The sequence below is a fragment of the Typopeltis vanoorti genome, chromosome 1 (assembly GCF_054136105.1).
Source record: "Typopeltis vanoorti isolate ZY-2024b chromosome 1, IOZ_Tvanoo_1.0, whole genome shotgun sequence".
Classification (NCBI taxonomy): Eukaryota; Metazoa; Arthropoda; class Arachnida; order Uropygi; family Thelyphonidae; genus Typopeltis; species Typopeltis vanoorti.
The window spans coordinates 31,153,568-31,171,926 of record NC_143549.1 but is presented as its reverse complement, the minus strand read 5'-3'; the positions used below and the strand labels follow the sequence as shown (position 1 = coordinate 31,171,926).

The 18,359-nt window shown below is 35.6% G+C and overlaps 1 protein-coding gene across 3 annotated transcripts in view; it reads right to left on the bottom strand.

Annotated features, from left to right (window-relative positions):
- LOC150109865 (dnaJ homolog subfamily B member 6-B-like) overlaps positions 1–18,359 on the bottom strand; it is a 114,742-nt gene that overhangs the window by 16,765 nt on the left and 79,618 nt on the right. For all 3 annotated transcript variants that reach the window (XM_090415467.1, XM_090415459.1, XM_090415451.1), the window contains exons 2-4: positions 17,139–17,264; positions 3,695–3,804; positions 2,986–3,201 (exon numbers count right to left, since the gene is read on the bottom strand). In XM_090415467.1, coding sequence (XP_090271593.1) covers positions 2,986–3,201; positions 3,695–3,804; positions 17,139–17,200 — 388 coding nt within the window. In that variant the 5' untranslated portion in view covers positions 17,201–17,264. The remainder of the gene's footprint in view (positions 1–2,985; positions 3,202–3,694; positions 3,805–17,138; positions 17,265–18,359) is intronic.

Here is an 18,359-nt window from a genome sequence, read left to right as displayed (position 1 = left end):
ATGAGTTCAAGCCGGAGAGGTATGGTAGATACTGTGTGAATGTAGAATAGTTGTTCTTGACATGATGTTAGGCCCTCCCTCAAGTTGCCTGGAATAATAATAAAAAAAGGATCAAGATAATAGAAACAATGACTGCAGCAGAAAAATGCATTGCAAAAACAAAAAGCAAATTTTTAAAAAAATATGGATGGCTGAAGAGATAATTTTATCCATTACTAGAAGCAATAGATAAAAGAACCTAGAAAAATAACCCCAGTTGAAATGAAATATATAAAAGATCAGATAGACAAAAAAAGGAATGCTGAAGGGTCAAAGTTGTATAACTGAGAGGAGACCTACACCTGAGCATCACCAGGGTTCAAGATCGGAACTATCAACATAAGAAGCCTGAATGGCAAAGAAATGGAATTAGCAGAATTGGATAAGTACCAGATCGACATAATAGGGATGATTAAACAAAAAAGACAAAACTGTTGAAATCATTCTACGCAATAAACACAAAATGTGATATTCAAACAATAACAATCAGGGAAAAGAAGGATTAGCTATAGTACGGAACACTAAATATGAGGCTAATCTGATTGAATGGCAAAAATTATCAAGTAGAGTGATGTGGGCAAATATCAGAATTGGGGGTGGGGGGGGGGGGGGGTGGGGGGGGGGGGGGGTGGGGGGGGGGGGGGGTGGGGGGGGGGGGGGGTGGGGGGGGGGGGGGGTGGGGGGGGGGGGGGGTGGGGGGGGGGGGGGGTGGGGGGGGGGGGGGGTGGGGGGGGGGGGGGGTGGGGGGGGGGGGGGGTGGGGGGGGGGGGGGGTGGGGGGGGGGGGGGGTGGGGGGGGGGGGGGGTGGGGGGGGGGGGGGGTGGGGGGGGGGGGGGGTGGGGGGGGGGGGGGGTGGGGGGGGGGGGGGGTGGGGGGGGGGGGGGGTGGGGGGGGGGGGGGGTGGGGGGGGGGGGGGGTGGGGGGGGGGGGGGGTGGGGGGGGGGGGGGGTGGGGGGGGGGGGGGGTGGGGGGGGGGGGGGGTGGGGGGGGGGGGGGGTGGGGGGGGGGGGGGGTGGGGGGGGGGGGGGGTGGGGGGGGGGGGGGGTGGGGGGGGGGGGGGGTGGGGGGGGGGGGGGGTGGGGGGGGGGGGGAATAGTTCAGAAGGACTGGACAGAGGGACAAATTCCAGATGATTGGAGTAGAGCTCTCATATATAAAAAGGGAAATAAAACTGATTGTGAGAATTATAGAGGTATATCCCTATTGAGTGTTCCTGGTAAGATATATACAAGTGTACTTGAGAAATGGCTGAGAACGACTGTAGAATAGAAGCTTTGTGAAGAACAAGCTGGATTCAGGCCAAAAAGAGATGGTCAGAATCAGATTTTTATTTTATGACAAACAGTTGAGAAATCGTGAGAATATAAGAAAGATCAGTATTTAAGTTTTGCAGGCCTGCGAAGGCATATAACATGGTACAAAGAGATAAGCTATTCAAAATGCTAAAGTTATATGGTGTCAATGGGACATTGTATCAAGCAGTACTTAGTTTTTATTTGAGCTGTAAGTTAGCAGTTAGAATTGAAGTACAAATGGTTCAATGTTAAATCTGGTTTCAGACAATGATGTACATTATTCCATCTGTTATTCATTATTTATATGGTTCACATTATACCATTTCAAAATTGAAGATGTTAATTTCAGTTCTTTACTTTATGCAGATTTACTTTTAAATAAATCCAGTACAAGTCTGCAAGACTCACTGACTAAAATTTCTCTCTTCTTCCATATAAATTTATTCAGTTAACTTCCTACCTTTGTTGATTCTGTTATCTATTTCCATATTTAAATTACCATCTTCACTAAAAATTGTGCCTAAGTAGCTGAAATGTATTTTAATAGGTTCTCCTATTGTTCTATAGGTTTCCATTCATGATGGTTGATATTTTCAATGTTTTTGCCTATTTTCACTTCCTTGACTTGCTATTGCTAATTTTCATACCAAATTTATTACAATATCAACTGCATCATGAATGGAGAACCTATAGAACAAGTAAAACACATTTCAGTTACTTAGGCACAATTTTTAGTGAAGATGGTAATTTAAATATGGAAATAGATAACAGAATCAACAAAGCCAGTATGGTAGAAAGTTAATTGAATAAATTTATATGGAAGAAGAGAAAAATTAGTTGTATATAAGACAGTGTTCAAACCAATTTTATGGATATGAGTTGGGTTAGAAATAAAAAACTTGACCAGACTAACAGATGGCAATATCATACTAAAAACGAGGATATTAGGAAAGAACTTGACACTGTTAGCATCCAGGAATGTTTAAGAGAGCTAATCTCGGGTTGTATGGTCACTTAAACTCAATGCGAGAGGAACAATTAGCAAATAAGTGTTCTCTGTCAAGTTGGCAGAAAAAAGAGCCATAGGAAGACCAAGATATAGATGGATTGACATAAAAAGTGCCTTAAAAGACAGAAATATAAGATCTGATAATGTTGGAGTCTTGACAGTTAACATACTGATTTGGAGGAAAATTGCTGATAGGAAGTTGGTAATGATGTAAGTTTTCATGTAGTACTATCATAATATCTGTACACCTTTTGAGAGTAGGTCAAGAATTTGATCATGAGATAGACAAAAAATAAATGTAGAGAAGAAAATCATAGATGGATCAATAATAATTGCTTATAATTATAGAAATTAGATAAAGAAAATAAAATTGTTGAGTTACATTCAAAATTAAACCAACCTTTTACGTTCCATGTGCCAATTTTTTCACATATGAGTTCAGATGCAATATACAGTTTTAACTAACTCCCAGTAAAAATATGCTGATATATACATGATATATTGATTTAATTCAAGTGGGTGACTCACTGGAGGTCTGTTGTAATTATAATAATTTTGTAAATTACAGAAACCTGTTGATTTCAGGCTCTCTATTACCATTAATTAGCAAGAACTCATTCTGGAAGAAAACAATATACTTACAAGATCCAGATCTACTGGCTGGACCCATTCCAAACAAATTCATAGGATCAGAACCAAAGAATTCTCTGAATACATCTTCAGGATCCCGGAAAGAAAAAGTAAATCCAAATGGTGAAAATCCATCTTCAAACATTCCACCCATATTAGCACCTTGTGAACCTCCACCTGCCATCAATCCCTCTTTTCCATACTGATCATAAATTGCTCTTTTTTTATCTGAAAAGAATAAATTAACCTCTGTTTTCAGCAAAATATTCAGTAATAATTATTTATGACAAACAAGCTCAAATAACTAATATTAAGATTCTACAGTAATCCATAATATTTGTTAATTTTGAACTTTAGTGTTAATACAATAACACAAAATCAATCAATATTACATTTTTATAAGTACATTTATTCTCTTTATCATAAAAATTGCTGTCCCAAAATTAGAACCTAAAAGTGAAATGCGATGAAAACAAAACTGTTGATTTTTGGCTATTAACCCCCCCCCCCCCCCCCAACCGGCCACGATGTCTATAGACATTGAGATAAATCTGGATACAAAGCTCTAAAACCCATTGAATAACATGGATAAGAAATGCAATTTGGTGTCACTATTTCATCCACATTGGCCAGCAGGGAGATTAAAAGAACTGAAGCTATACTTCAGCATTCTATCATTCACTATTTCTGAAGTATAATCTGATAAAAAGTTATTACTTACCATCAGAAAGGACTTCATAGGCCTCAGATATTTCTTTAAACCTCCTTTCTGCTTCATCCTTCCTATCTGGATTTTTGTCAGGATGCCACCTTAAAGCAAGTTGTCTGTAACTGTTTCAGAAAACACTATTTTAAGAATGCTAAAAACTATCAAAAGAAAATCAAATAACTATTCATTACGGTTTCATAACCAAGTGGAAAAACAATAATTTAACTTTGAAATTTAAGTTTCAAATGGCAAGTAAAATGAGATACAACCTTTAGCATGAACTTTGTTTGCTTGGTACTGCAATAGAAAAGACTGCTCATGTGTTCAAATAGTTGCCTTTTATTAGTACTTCTGATTAAGAGAAGAGAGTGTCACTCAGCATGACAACTTTGTTCCCACCAGAGACCAAAACCCATCAAGAGCTGAAGTCTTTCAAATACCACAACATCCGTTTGAAATTTTTAACAAATGAACTCTCACTGTACAATTTAATTTATCAAGTATGTTTTTAGATAGTGATAAAACATGGAAATATGGAAATATTAAAGTATAGTTTGCTTTCCATTTTGCAAACTTAAGTTTATATTGAGTAAATGTCACAGCATATTCAAAGCAAATTTAGAACAACAAAAACTAGTTAGATATTGATACAAAATTAATAACGGAAAAAAGCTCACGTACAAAGATTATTTAATAGTATAATTTTCGCCTGTGTCACAGGCATCTTCAGTACATTAAGCTCAAATTAAACAATAACTGACAATTCCAAAAAGCACCACCTAAGTAGCTGGTGTAAGATAACTAAAAAAAGGTCAACAACTTTCCTAAAAAAAAAAAAAAAAAAAAAATCAATACAATAAAAAGTTAGGAAAGATTAGCCGATTTGTAAAGTACTATCTCCTATAAAGGGGATAGACGTAAGCCGTCAGATCTGCTTAAGTTAGGAGAATGAAATAGAGTTTCACATGTTTCTTTATAAAGGCGTTCCATGAGAAACTGACTTTTGTGAAGAACTCTTGCCTTTCTCCAATGAACTCTGTGTCTAGTGAAAATGGCATGTTCTGCAAGTCCAGACTTTTCAGGTTTAAAGTATTCAATATAAGATTGGTGTTCTTCTAGCCGAATAGAGGCAGATCTTCCAGTTTGGCCGAAATAAGATAATTCACAAGAGCACGGAATCGGGTAGACACCTGGATGATTAAGATGTGGAAGCTTGTCCTTAGAAGTGAGAAAGGTGGAGATTTTTCTAAACGGTCGAAAGGCAACAAAAATATTCAGTGGTTTTAAAACTTTTGGTATACGTTCACTGATGCCTTTTCTCCCAGACCTCCTCATTGGTTCAGATATGTCGATGAGATTTTTGCTGTAAGGAATGGCTCTTCGGATGAACTTTACCCTAGAAGTAGAATCAAATAAGCAGTTAGCCTTTTTAGAGCTTCTAATTCTTCGCCAACCAGATGGTAACCTACATTTCTCAGTTTATAGAAAGAAGACTCATACAGGCCATTATATCCATGCGTAATCTCATCACCATCCCAGTCAAAAGGCAGGAACTATTAAACCACTGGTTCATTGGGCCCACTCCTTTTGTTCTTCAGACGATCTTTTACAGAAAGAACTACAATATATACATAACTTCTTCCTTTCTATCTAATGGTTATAAGAATTGGTTCATTAAAAGACCTTTGAGTAGTTTTAATATGTCTTCCTCTTCAAACACAGAAGAAATAACACGCATTACTATCCCTTATGTACAAGGCATCAAATGGAATGCAGCATACTATAATAGTTGAAGTATGCTTATAGCTATAAATACTTATAGCTTTTAGGATATTTGGTATTTGTATTTCTTTTAATATCTTAAATAAAATGCTTCTTTTAACTTTGTCAAATGCTTTTTCAAAGTCAATAAAAGCAATATGTGTTTCTAAATTGTATTCTCTTCTTTTCTCTATTATTAATTTTAGGCAAAAGGCCGGGTCTATACATGATCGTCCTTTCCTAAATCCATTCTGTACTTCTAAAATAAAGTTTTCAGAATATATCATTCATTTGCTATTTAAAATTCTGCTATATATTTTGTAACAGGAATTTAGTATACTTATACCTCTATAGTTTTCAGGAGTTATCTCTACTATCTTTTTTAAAGATAGCAATCACAATTGCTTTTTTCCATTCTATTGGGGGGTTACAAGTTGAATAAATTTTATTTAAAAATAATAGGAGTCTTTCTTTGACTCTTGCTCCTACATATTAATTACAACCAATAATTAAAAATGAGAATTTTTTTTAAAAACAAAGAACAATCATGTAAACTCAAATGTGTTTTAACCTGAAATATTACTGCATATGTATTTTATTTTATTTTAAAAATAATGGTTTCTGATATTTTGTGAGTTTTATAAGTGTTTTTTGAATGAAGGTGAGTCAGTTTGTCTCAGAGATGGAAAGGTTTCATCTTACAAATCGTCACACTGGCTAGAGAACCACGCATACACACACACACACAGTTCACAGGCATAATAATAATAAACTCACTTAGTTGCTTTGGCTATAGTTGAAAAAAACAAATATTACCTTCACACACACAAACAAATACAGAGTGCATCATCCTTATTCTAGACTATACCTTTTTGTAAAGGTACTGCACAGATTCTTGTAATATCAACACACACACACACACACACACACACACACACCATAAAAGGGGAGGAGGAGGGAGAGCATAGAATATGACTGTTCCACATAGTTCATATTATTACTGGCTTCCTATCAATTTTCTTTTGAATTTTAGGATATTATGCAACTATCTATCCAGATCTTGGACTTCATCTGGGTCATTTCCCCTGTCAAACTGTTTTGATACAGTTGCCTCTTCCACTAAGTAACACATAGTTTAGCTCCTCATATTCTTAAATGCTAACAATATTATGTTCCTTCTTAATATCTCCATGTAGAGTTTACTGCTGGGATAGAGTATATCATAACTGATAAAAAAAATAATATTCATCCTTTAATCCTTATCAAAGAATAAGAAAGTTTCTGCATGGAGTATCTTCATTAATCCCTCTTACATGCACATTGTCTACAAGTGTATCAAAAACCTACTTTTACTGGCAGATACATTCATCAAAAGTCTATCATCACACCTCTCAAAAAATTGACATTATCAAATCTTTAATTAATAGAGCACATAAAGTGTGCTCCTCTCTATCAACCTTACAACAAGAACTTTTCACTATAAAAAAAGTTAATAGAATCTAATGGTTAAAACCCTAATCAGATCCAACAGATAATTGACTCCTATGTTCCAACACCTCAAGATTCTTCAGACTGCAGAGTTCCAATCCCTTACATTTCCAGCATATCAGAAGCCTACAGGCAGAATTTTGAAGAAGTATCATCTTATTCCCACATATTTTCCTATCAACAAAATTTCTCACTTGTTACCATCTACAAAGGACAAACTGTCACCTCTATCATTGGCTGGTGTTGACCAAATTTCATGTGAATGCAATTTATCCTATTTTGGACAAATAGGCAGTTCTGTGGAAAAAAGAATGAAGGAACATCAATATTATATCGAATACATGAAACCTTGTAAGTCTGGTCTAGAACAACGTAGCATTGACACTAATCATAATATCCAGTGGGATAAAGCTTGTCTTCTTCACAGATGTAGGTTTAAATATGAACGCCTTCTTAAAGAAAGTTGTGAAGCTCTCTTACATCGGCCGAATTTAAATCGAAATGACTGTCTCTCTCTCTCAGTTTGGGAGACTTATTTTATGTAACCATCAATGAAATAATTGTCTTTAAAGAATTATTTAATAATATTTTAGTAATTAATCTTCTAGCATGCGGCAACAATTTAATTGGTGATCCACCAACTGTTCTGTACTTTGTATTTCATTCCTTTAACCATCTGTTCTACACCAAGGATGTACTGTTACTTTCAGTACGAAATATTTGTACCTTTATTTAATTAAAGTTACTACTGTGGTCTATACGTGTTCCATTATTAATTACTATGCCACAGGTACCTCTAAAAATTGAGTATCTTCACAACTAGTATAGAGGTATCCCTCGATGTTACTGTGTATATCAAATCTAATAATCAATGGTAAAAATTACAATTTGTCCATGATCGATTACTGTATTAATAATTTGTTTTATATCGTACTCTTTTAGGAAAGATAAAAAATGAATGCAAAGTAAATGTTTAATAAATACTTGTACCTACATTATTTACTGCAATTTTGTTATCAAAAGAAGTTAAGTCATTTGAACAGTTAGTTTTTTTTATCAGCAAAAATTCTATGATAACAAGCAAAATGACTCTCCAGACCTTGGCAAACAAGCAATAAAATATAAAGAAAAAACATTGCAAACATGATGGTGCAAATTAAGTGGATATTGAATCCAGCATTAATTCATAGCTGAATATAAAAACTACAAGAGTTTCGTGCTGAATATATAGAAACTAAACGTTTCGGCAGATGCAACCATAAGCAACCTTATGGGCAACTTGTAGTAAAGGTGGAGTAAGCTTCAGATCACTTTCCTTAGTATTTTCCATAATGTGTAAAGCACATAGATTACGAGGACAGATAGCGAGTATATGGATTACAGACTCTGGTTAACAAGAGAAAGAGGGGTGATATGAGAGATGTCTATAAACTTTTGAATGGGTGTTATAGCATTCCAAATGATGAAGGAAAGTGTTCTCTTTCCTTCATCATTTGGAATGATGAAGGAAAGAGAACACTATTTTTTCCTTCATGCCCTGTGTTCTCTCCCCGTCTTCCATATAATGGAAGACGGGGAGAGAACACAGGGCATCCATGGAAGTTAAGGTTGTTCTCAGTCAAGAAAGGGGTAAGAGCTAGGTTTTTTTCTCAGAGTAGTGAGTAAGTGGAATAATTTGCCTTTAGGGGATAGTGAGTGCATCTAGTGTAAATGAATTTACGGGAAGGTAGCTGGACTGGATAATTTACAGCCTCCCTTGATGAGTCCTTGACTCCCTGGAGGTCTCAGATAATAATCTCCTAGAGGAGATGCATGATAAATATTGAATCTAATTATTTCATAGCCGAATACAGAAACTAAAAGAGTTTCATGCTGAATATATAGAAACTAAAAGTTTCGTCAGATGCAAGCATTAGTACCCATTAGGGCAACTTGTAGTAAAGGTGGAGTAAGCTCCATATCACCTAGAGGAGATGTATGATAAAAATAAGCCTTTGACTCTCTATTTCAGTAATACATGATCGCTTATTTATTATCAGTTACAATCTAGAAATTATTGAATAAAGAATAAAAAAATAAACTAAACCATACTATACTGACATTTGGCAAAAAATAGAGATATCATGGAGGTTGTGATATCTCTCAGATACAATTTACTGTCAAACATCATAATCCTTTACTTAACATACGTTAATTCAAACTGACAGCAAAAAATAGTGTGGAATATTACTCGTAACATATGAATGCACAGCTGCTCATGACCTTTAAGCTATACACTGAATTGTGTAAGAATATTTATATTAAACATTTTGCATGTATCTGTCAGATCACCTGCGAGCTCCGCAGGGTTAATGGCATGTTAATCAAAACTCTTGCTGCGTATATCAAGGGATCATCGTGTTAAGCAAGGGATACCTGTACTTGTATATAGAGGCTGTTGACTCCACATCAAAGGCCTCAGTATCTCAAAGCAAAAGGAAAATGGAGAGGACCACTACCCAACTCAAGATAATATACATAAGTTATTTTCTATACCAGTAGTAAAATTGTGTATTACCATATCAGTAAACACTTGGAAATAGCTGGTTTTATTACTGGAATACAAAGTATATTATACCTGACAATAAATTATATTCTTGTTTTAAACAAACAATAAAGGTTAAAACTGGTCTGGCTTGTGGTCACTCCTAAAATATTTTTGTTTTATGAGATACTGAGACAACTGACATGAAGTCAACAACCTCTATATACACTTACACTAGCCATGATGATACTTTGCATGCAACCTTTGTTTATACTTGTGTAAAAGATTAAAACAAGAATAATTCTTGTAAAGTGTAATATACAGTCACCCCTCGACTTGCATCGGGGTTCCGTTCCATCTGGCAGGACGTAATTCGATAAATTAAATCAACAGTCATATGGGTTAGGGACTTCACTGTAATAAGTATACTCTCGTTTTAATTTTTAAACATTATAAAACTGTACTATGCGTTACTGCCATTATAAAACAGGAAAATAATCATCCAAATCTTCTTCTGCAATCACATCTTCATTACATTTCCTATGTGAAGGACCAGGTTCAGCTCTTCTGATGTAACCTTTTGTTTTTTGATGAAAATATCTAATGTGCTTTGCTTATTTCTCTTCTTCTTTTCATCATAAATTTGCAAGCAAACACATCATGTACTTTCCTTTCTACTAATAAATATTCAACATTGGGGGGTTCATGTCTTCAGCCATTTTGAGAACATCGGTAATGCTGTTCCTCCAGTTCGACCAATTCTTCAGGGGTACTTCCTATGACTTGAACTATGTCGTCTTCATTCACTTTGAGATTCAGATTGTTTGCTAGACTAACTAGTTCTTCACTTATTTACAAAGGTCTTCATTTTTTTCAAAACTTCCAGAATCATGCAAACCTTTTTAATGTCTTTATTCATATGCCATACTCATACATTGAGAGATCACTTCATCCCAAACTATAGCAATATTTTTAAATAGCATAATAAATATTGAATGCTTTCCAGAATTGCATGAGAGACTGGTTATTTCCTTCAGTCGCAGAAATGGCTTGTGAAAAAGTTCTCTGTAGATAATAATCCTTAAACACTGCAAGAATCCAACAGTTGGATCAATGAAGTATTGTTTGGAGGGATAACCATGACCTTGAACTTGGTGAAGACAGCCGATATAAGATGGGTGACCTGAAGCATTATCTGGAATTAATAAAATTCTACATTTTATTTCACACAATAGCTTTCCATTTCACTCGCATAACAGTTGATTAATGCATTCCTCAAATAACTTTTTGAGCCATCCAAGGCTTCTTATTGCTCTGACAATGAACTAGAAGAGTATGCTTGCTAATGTGTTTGAAGGCTTGTGGATTCTCACTGTGCCATATCACAAATGTTTCAGTTTATATCCAGCTACATTATCCTCTAACAGAATTGTAATATGACCTTTAAGAGCTTTGAAACCAGGCATAGATTTTAGCTTTCTTTTTGTGGATGAATGTCTGCTCAGGCATTTTTTTCCAAAACAGGGAGGTCTCATCCATATTAAATATTTGATGAAGCAAATAATTTTCCTATGTAATAATTTTACCCAATTTCTCTACAAACTCTTTGGTAGCCTTCTCATTGGCACTTGTAGATTGACCATTCATTTTCACATTATGCAGCAGAAAACGCTGCTTGAATCTCATGAACCAACTGAAAGAGGCATTGAATTTGTAGTTGTAATCGGGCCCTGCTTTCTCCTTCAACATACTGAAGAGACTTAGTGCCTTAGCAGTTATGGTCCTAGTGCTAAGGGATTGGCGCTTTTGGTTCAGGTCCTCTATACATGATGCACGTAGCTTTTCCATATCACCGATAGGACCTTGTTGTTTCTTCATCACCATAGTTGATTTAATGAAAGCAGATCCTTTCACAGCCTCTACGATTTTATCCTTATTTTTCAAAATGGTCATCGTTGTAGAATGAGACCATCTGAAGTCATGTGCAATCACATTGATGCGCTTACCAGCTTCATGTGTCTTTATAACCTGCAACTTAATTTCAAGATCAATTGCTCACCTCTTTTTCTGTGATTCTTCACTAGGTTTTATGATTGGGCATCCATATTAAAAATTTAATGAAGCAAATAATTTTGCCCAATTTCTCCACAAACTCTTTGATAGCCTTCTCATTGGCACTTGCAGATTCACCATGCATTTTCACATTATGAAGCAGAAAACCCTGCTTGAATCTCATGAACCAACTGGAAGAAGCATTGAATTTGTAGTTGTAATCAGGCCCAGCTTTCTCCTTCAACATGTTGAAGAGACTTAGTGCCTCAGCAGCTATGGTCCTCTATCCATGATGCAAGTAGCTTTTCCACATTACTGATAGGACCTTGTCGTTTCTTCATCACCATCGTTGATTTAATGAAAGCAGATCCTTTCACAGCCTCTACGATGTTATCCTTTTTCAAAATGATCATCACTGCAGAATGAAACCATTTGAAGTCATGTGCAATCATACTGACGCGCTTACCAGCCTCATGTGTCTTTATAACTTGCAACTTCATTTCAAGACCAATTGCTCGCCTCTTTTTCTGTGAGTATTCACTAGATTTTTTGATTGGGCATATAAGGTCATGTTGCACAAAATCACGCAATATTTAATGATAAATACACAAATAACCTATTTCTCAAACACAAAATCAACAGAGAAACTACTGAAGACGTGGCGAATGCCAAAAGTACTGTTGCCACTGCACATGATGCATTGTTGCTAAATAGAAACCTTTTTACTTTACACTCACTAGCATCTCGTTCAAAAGTATAGTCTAAAATGTTATTTATTCTCTTATGAGATCATGTGCATATCTTCTAACGGATGTAACTCAAGGGATGACTGTATATACAAAGTACCACATGATCTGAAATAAAAAAATTCTGTGTGTATATTGGTCATTCTAATCAATACTGTATATTGGTTAGATGGATCTTAAGGGTCAAAGCTGCATAACTGAGAGGAGAACACCACATAGCCTTTAAAGGAATGCGGAGAACCGACCAGGGCTTCTGATCTAATGTCCAATCCTCACCTTCTCGTGGTGCACCCTGTTGGGTATCTACTTGGACACTGAACGAAGGAGGATGGGCTGGCAATTTGGGATTTACCCGACCAAACTGTATTCTTATTGGTTAAACCAAAATAAAAAATGATGGAACGACATGACAAAATTTCATGCCGGATGGGGCATCACCCGGTTAAACAAGGCCCCCGTTGTTTTCGCTAGGGAACCAAGGCGAACAGTGAAAACTCAGCTATTGGAACAAATCTGAAAACACACCCCAACTCGACATCACCAGAGTTAAAGATCGGTACTATCAACATAAGAGGCATGAATGACAAAGAAATGGAGCTAGCTGAGGAATTAGATAAGTAACAGATCGATATTATAGGGGTGACTGAAACAAAAAAAGACCAAAACTGGTGAGATCTTTCTGAGCAATAAATACAAAATGTTATATTCAGGCAATGACAATCAAGGAAAAGAAGGAGTAGCCATAGTATTAAACTCAAAATACGAGGCTAATCTTCTTGAATGGCAGCCAGTCTCGAGTAGAGTAATGTGGGAAAATATGAGAATGGGGAACTGGACAATGAGACTTATTTGTGCCTATGGTACCACACAAGATTCTACTAGGGTAGAAGTGGAGGAATTTTTTTGAGGCTTTAGAGAAAGCAACTAACACAAATAAAAAGGAAAAGTTGGTCCTTGTTGGGGATCTAAATAGCAGAGTAGGAAATGATTGTGAGACATACAAAAATATTTTGGGAAAATTTGGAGAAAAGAGCAAAGCTAATAATAATGGCAAATATCTGTTGGATTTCTGCTCAGGACATGGACTGGTTATTATGAACACCATGTTCCAACATAAAAATGTGCACAAATTCACATGGAGAGAAGAGGCAAGGAATAAAAAAGTCTCATTGACTATGTTATTGTTGATAGTGATGTTTTTTCCCTGGTGCAGGACACCAGAGTGTACCCAGGATTTGAAATTGGAAGTGATCACTATTTAGTCTTGAGCAGGATAAAATTGAATTTCATATTGAAAAGAATGACATGTAAGAAAGTTTTAAAGCGAATAAAAGTTGAGCAGCTCTCAGAGGTGAACTGTAGACTAAAATACAAAAAGATTATTAAAGAAAAAATGAAAGACTTTGAGAACAGGAATCAAACCTTGGAGATTCAGTGGCAAACTCTGAAGAAAACATTGATTGATTCTGCCAGAGAGGCATGTGGTGAGGTTGTCTGTAAGGATAAAAAAATCAGAACTCCCTGGTGGACACAGGAAGTTAAAGAGGCACTGAAGGAAAAGAAGAAAGGATATCAAAAGTTCCTGTCAAATAAGTCAGCTTGTGCTCTTAGAGAATACAGAGATAAATGCAAGAATGCTAAACACTGTGAAAAACTAGCTAAACAAAAGTCATGGGAGGATTTTGGCATGAATATAGAAAATAAATATGAAGAATGTGGCAAAATATTCTGGAGGTTGTTGAAGAAGCTTAAGAATGGAGGAAAGAGTGCTGTAAAAGGAATTAGAGATGATAAAGGTGACATGAAAACGGGAGAAAAAGATATCCTTGAAGTATGGAGTAATTACTTTGAAAAACTACTAAATGAAACGAGCAATGATGACAGCACAGTGGAAAAAAAAATACTGACTAGGCATGCAGTCAGGAATACATATCCATATTTGAAGTAGAAAAAGCCATCAAAGGCTTGAAATATGGAAAGGCAGCAGGAGTAGATGTTATTCGCCCAGAAATGCTAAAGTATGGTGGCATAAGAGTTACAGTGGCTGCCCTGCATAGTTCAGAAAGCCTGTACAGAGGGACGAATTCCCGATGATTGGAGTAGAGCTCTCATAGTACCCATATATAAAAAGCGAAATAAAACTGAATGTGAGAATTATAGAGGAATTTCCCTACTGAGTGTTCTTGGCAAGATCTATGCAAGTATACTTGAGAAACGGTTGAGAAGAATTGTGGAAGAAAAGCTTGGTGAAGAACAAGCTGGATTCAGGCGAAATAGAGGCTGTCAAGATCAGATCTTCACTTTACAACAAATAGTCAAGAAAGCATGGGAATATAACAAAGATCTGTATTTAAGTTTTGTCGATTTGGAAAAGGCATATGACAAGGTGCCAAGAGAGAAGCTATTCAATACGCTGCAGTTATATGGTGTCAATGGGGCATTATATCAAGCAATACTTAGTCTTTATTTGAGTTATAAGTCGGCAGTTAGAGTTGAAGGAAGTACAGGAAGATGGTTTAATGTTAAATCTGGTGTGAGACAAGGATTAGTACATTAGCTCCTCTGTTATTCATTATCTATATGGATCACATTATGAAGGCAAGTGGTATTAAACATGATATCAAAATTGGAGATGTTAATGTCAGCTCTTTGCTTTACGCGGATGATGTTATACTTCTAAATAAATCCGCTACAAGTCTGCAAGATTCTCTGACTAAATTGAATAACTGTTGTAATAGATATGGTACGAAGGTCAGCAATTAAAAGACAAAGACAATGAAAATAGACAGAATCATTGAAAATGTCAACTGTGTTGTGAATGGAGAACCTGTGGAACAAGTAAAACATTTCATTTCAGCTATTTAGGCACGATTTTTACTGAAGATGGTAAATTAAATATAGAAATCAGCAAAGCTGGTATGTGGGAAGTCAAATGAATAAATTCATATGGAATAAGAGAGAAATTAGTTGGAACACTAAATTAGTTGTATACAAGACAGTGTTCAAACCAGTTTTAACTTATGATCTGAGAGCTTGGTCAGAAGTAAAACACTTGACCAAAGACTAGAGCCCACAGATATGAGAGTCCTGAGAAAGATTATAGGCGTGATCAGATGGCACCAATGGCAATATCATATTAAAAACGAGGATATTAGGAAAGAACTTGACATTGTCAGCATCCAGAAATGCGTCAGCAGAGCTAATCTCAGGTGGTATGGTCACTTAAAACAGAATGGGCGAGGAAAGATTAGCAAAACAAGTGTTCACTGCCAGGTTGGCAGCAAAACGACCCAGAGGAAGACCAAGATATAGGTGGATTGATACGTTACAAAGTGCCTTAGACGATAGAAATATAAGATCTGATAATGTTGGAGTCTTGACAAGTAACAGACTGATTTAGAGGAAAATTGTAGATAGGAAGTTAGTAATGATGTAATTTTTTTCATGTAGTACTATCATATCCTGTACACCCCTTGAGTGTGCATGACAAGAATTTGATGATGATCAATTTATGTGAAAACTCTAACATCATCAGATCTTATATTTCTGCCTTCTAAGGCTTTTTTTTTTTTTTTTTAATATCAATCCACCTATATCTTGGTTTTCCTCTGGGTCTTTTTCCTGCCAACCCTATAGAAAACAGGTTGTTAATCTTTCCTCTCCCATTCTGTTTAAGAGACCAATACCACCTGAGATTAGCTCTGCTAACACTTTCCTAAATGCTAACAACGGTCAGTTCTTTCCTAATATCCTCATTTTTAATGTGATATTGATGCCTTCTGCTCACTCCAATAATCTTTCTCAGAACTCTCATAACAGTCTCTAGTCTTTGGTCAAGTGTTTTATTTCTAACATCACTCTCAGATCCATAAATTAAAATTAGTTTGAACACTACCTTGTATACAGCTATTTATCATCTCTCAAAATGCACCTATGGAAACTAATGACAATGGAAAGGAGCTGCCATTTAATTAATAATCACCATTTTCTGCTTCTACAGGCAAACATTAAACATTAGGATAAACATTTGAAAATATGTGTGTGTGTCTCAATCTCACATAAGAGGCAGAAAATGTATAGCACATCATTGCTATGTCAGGTGAAGGCAAGAGTTGGGAAAGAAGGAACATTAATATTTCTCAAAAAAACTGCAGATCGTTGTTAGGGAACAATGCGAGGAATCAGTTTCAGTGAACATATGCAGTTGGAATAAAAGAGAAGCATGTTTTTGGTGAGTCTGCTGTTGGAATGCAAAAGTATGTTGGAGAGCTGTTAATAAATACATAAGCTGCAGCTTGTGTAAATATCAATTCAAAAAGAGATTATATCCTATGTGATAAATTACGTCTCATCGAATGTTAAGGAAGATGAAGACTATTTTTTTCCTCTAAAAAAATGCAAGAATGTCTTTTGGTGGCAATAAAGTTGACTAGGCTATTATCACTCAATTGAAGTTATGGAAATTAGTGTTTATAGCAGTGGTCGATATCTTGAAACTTGTGATATTTGTGCACAGCGAGATTTATCAGGGGTGTAGAAATGGAGCATATTATGTAACTATGGACAGTGAGCATAACTTCAGTGAATCAATATTACTATCATACTTTAATTCAATCTTGAAATCTATTAACAATCTTGTATCTAATAAAGTGGTGAGAGAATTACTTCTAAGTTTCTCTTACATAAAAAGAAAAATAACTAATCTCAGTATTAAAAATTTCCACAACTACATTTACAATCAGTAGCTTACACAGCGAGAGCTATAGTTGTAGAAATGTTGAATACACATGTTAAAAAATGCCTTTGTATCAATGGGATTACACAATATATATATAAAAAAAAAAATCTTAATAGAAGCAATTCAAAATATTATGACACTGCTTACGCTTTCTTTATTTCAGCAGCACTAGCATTTTTTGGGACTTCCAATATCCTATAATAATCCATTGCTGCTATATTAAATTTGCTTCAAAACTTACTGTTAGAATAAGCAAATTTAGGTATGTGAATCCTAAAAACAAACAAAAACCATAAATTAATAAAAATAATTTAAATAAACTTTCCAGCTTAATTACTGTACAATAAGTGCTCAAATTTAAGGAAAGATAAGTTTACTTAGAATTCTAATTCTTAAAAACTGTAATAACCTTATTTTATATTTGAGGGTAAGCTAATAAGCTATTAGCTAATAATTGCAAGGATTTCTTTCTCAGAAAAGTTCTGATGTGTGTGTGTGTTTTCAACTGTTTAATTAATTATTATTGAGAGAGAGGGAGAAAACCTCCAAGTAGATAGAAACTCACTGAGAAAAGCTACATACCATATGTACCAATTTCCACACCCTTTTCTTGAATTTATTCACACCATGTACTTTTTTTTTTTTTTTTGAAGTGAAAGAAAGAAAAAGATAGGTTGATAATGAATGTTGAAAACACAAAAACAATATTTACAGAGAAGAGGATGGGGAAAAAAAAAAAAAAAAAAAATAAGAGCAAGAAGAGGTTAGGCGCTTCATACATATCTAAGGAGAGCAACATGGCACATCATTTAGACTTAAAAAAAAAAAAAAAGAGGATAAAATTTTAGATAACAAAAGTGAAAGTAAACCTGCAGGCAATGGGCAAGGTAACAAAAAGATCAGTCAGTCAGCCTTCTATTAAGCTGAGACTGCTGGAAACATATTCACAAGTACAGTGATACCCTGAAGTTACGCGGTAGGTGGGACCAATGAGAAGCGTGCAAGTCGAATTCGCATAACTCGGGGTATAATTTTGCATGTAATTTATATATACAAACATACAATTGGGACCAAAGGTTTACAAAAACACCCATATTTTTTAAGAAATATAATCATAATTGTAGTTTTTCGTACATAAAAAAAAAAGAAAGTTATTTCGATGTTAATGGTTTCATAAAATCTAACAGATTCGTCTGATGGCATAATGTCTTTTTCTTGTCACGCAAAATTTCTTCATAGCAAGCAAGTGATTTTTTTATTCCTTGCCTTGTGGTTACAATTTGTTCCTCGTTAGAATCCATATCCTCCAAAATCTGTAAATCTTTCTTAATTAAGCTGAGACTTTCTGTTAATTTTGCAACTGTCATT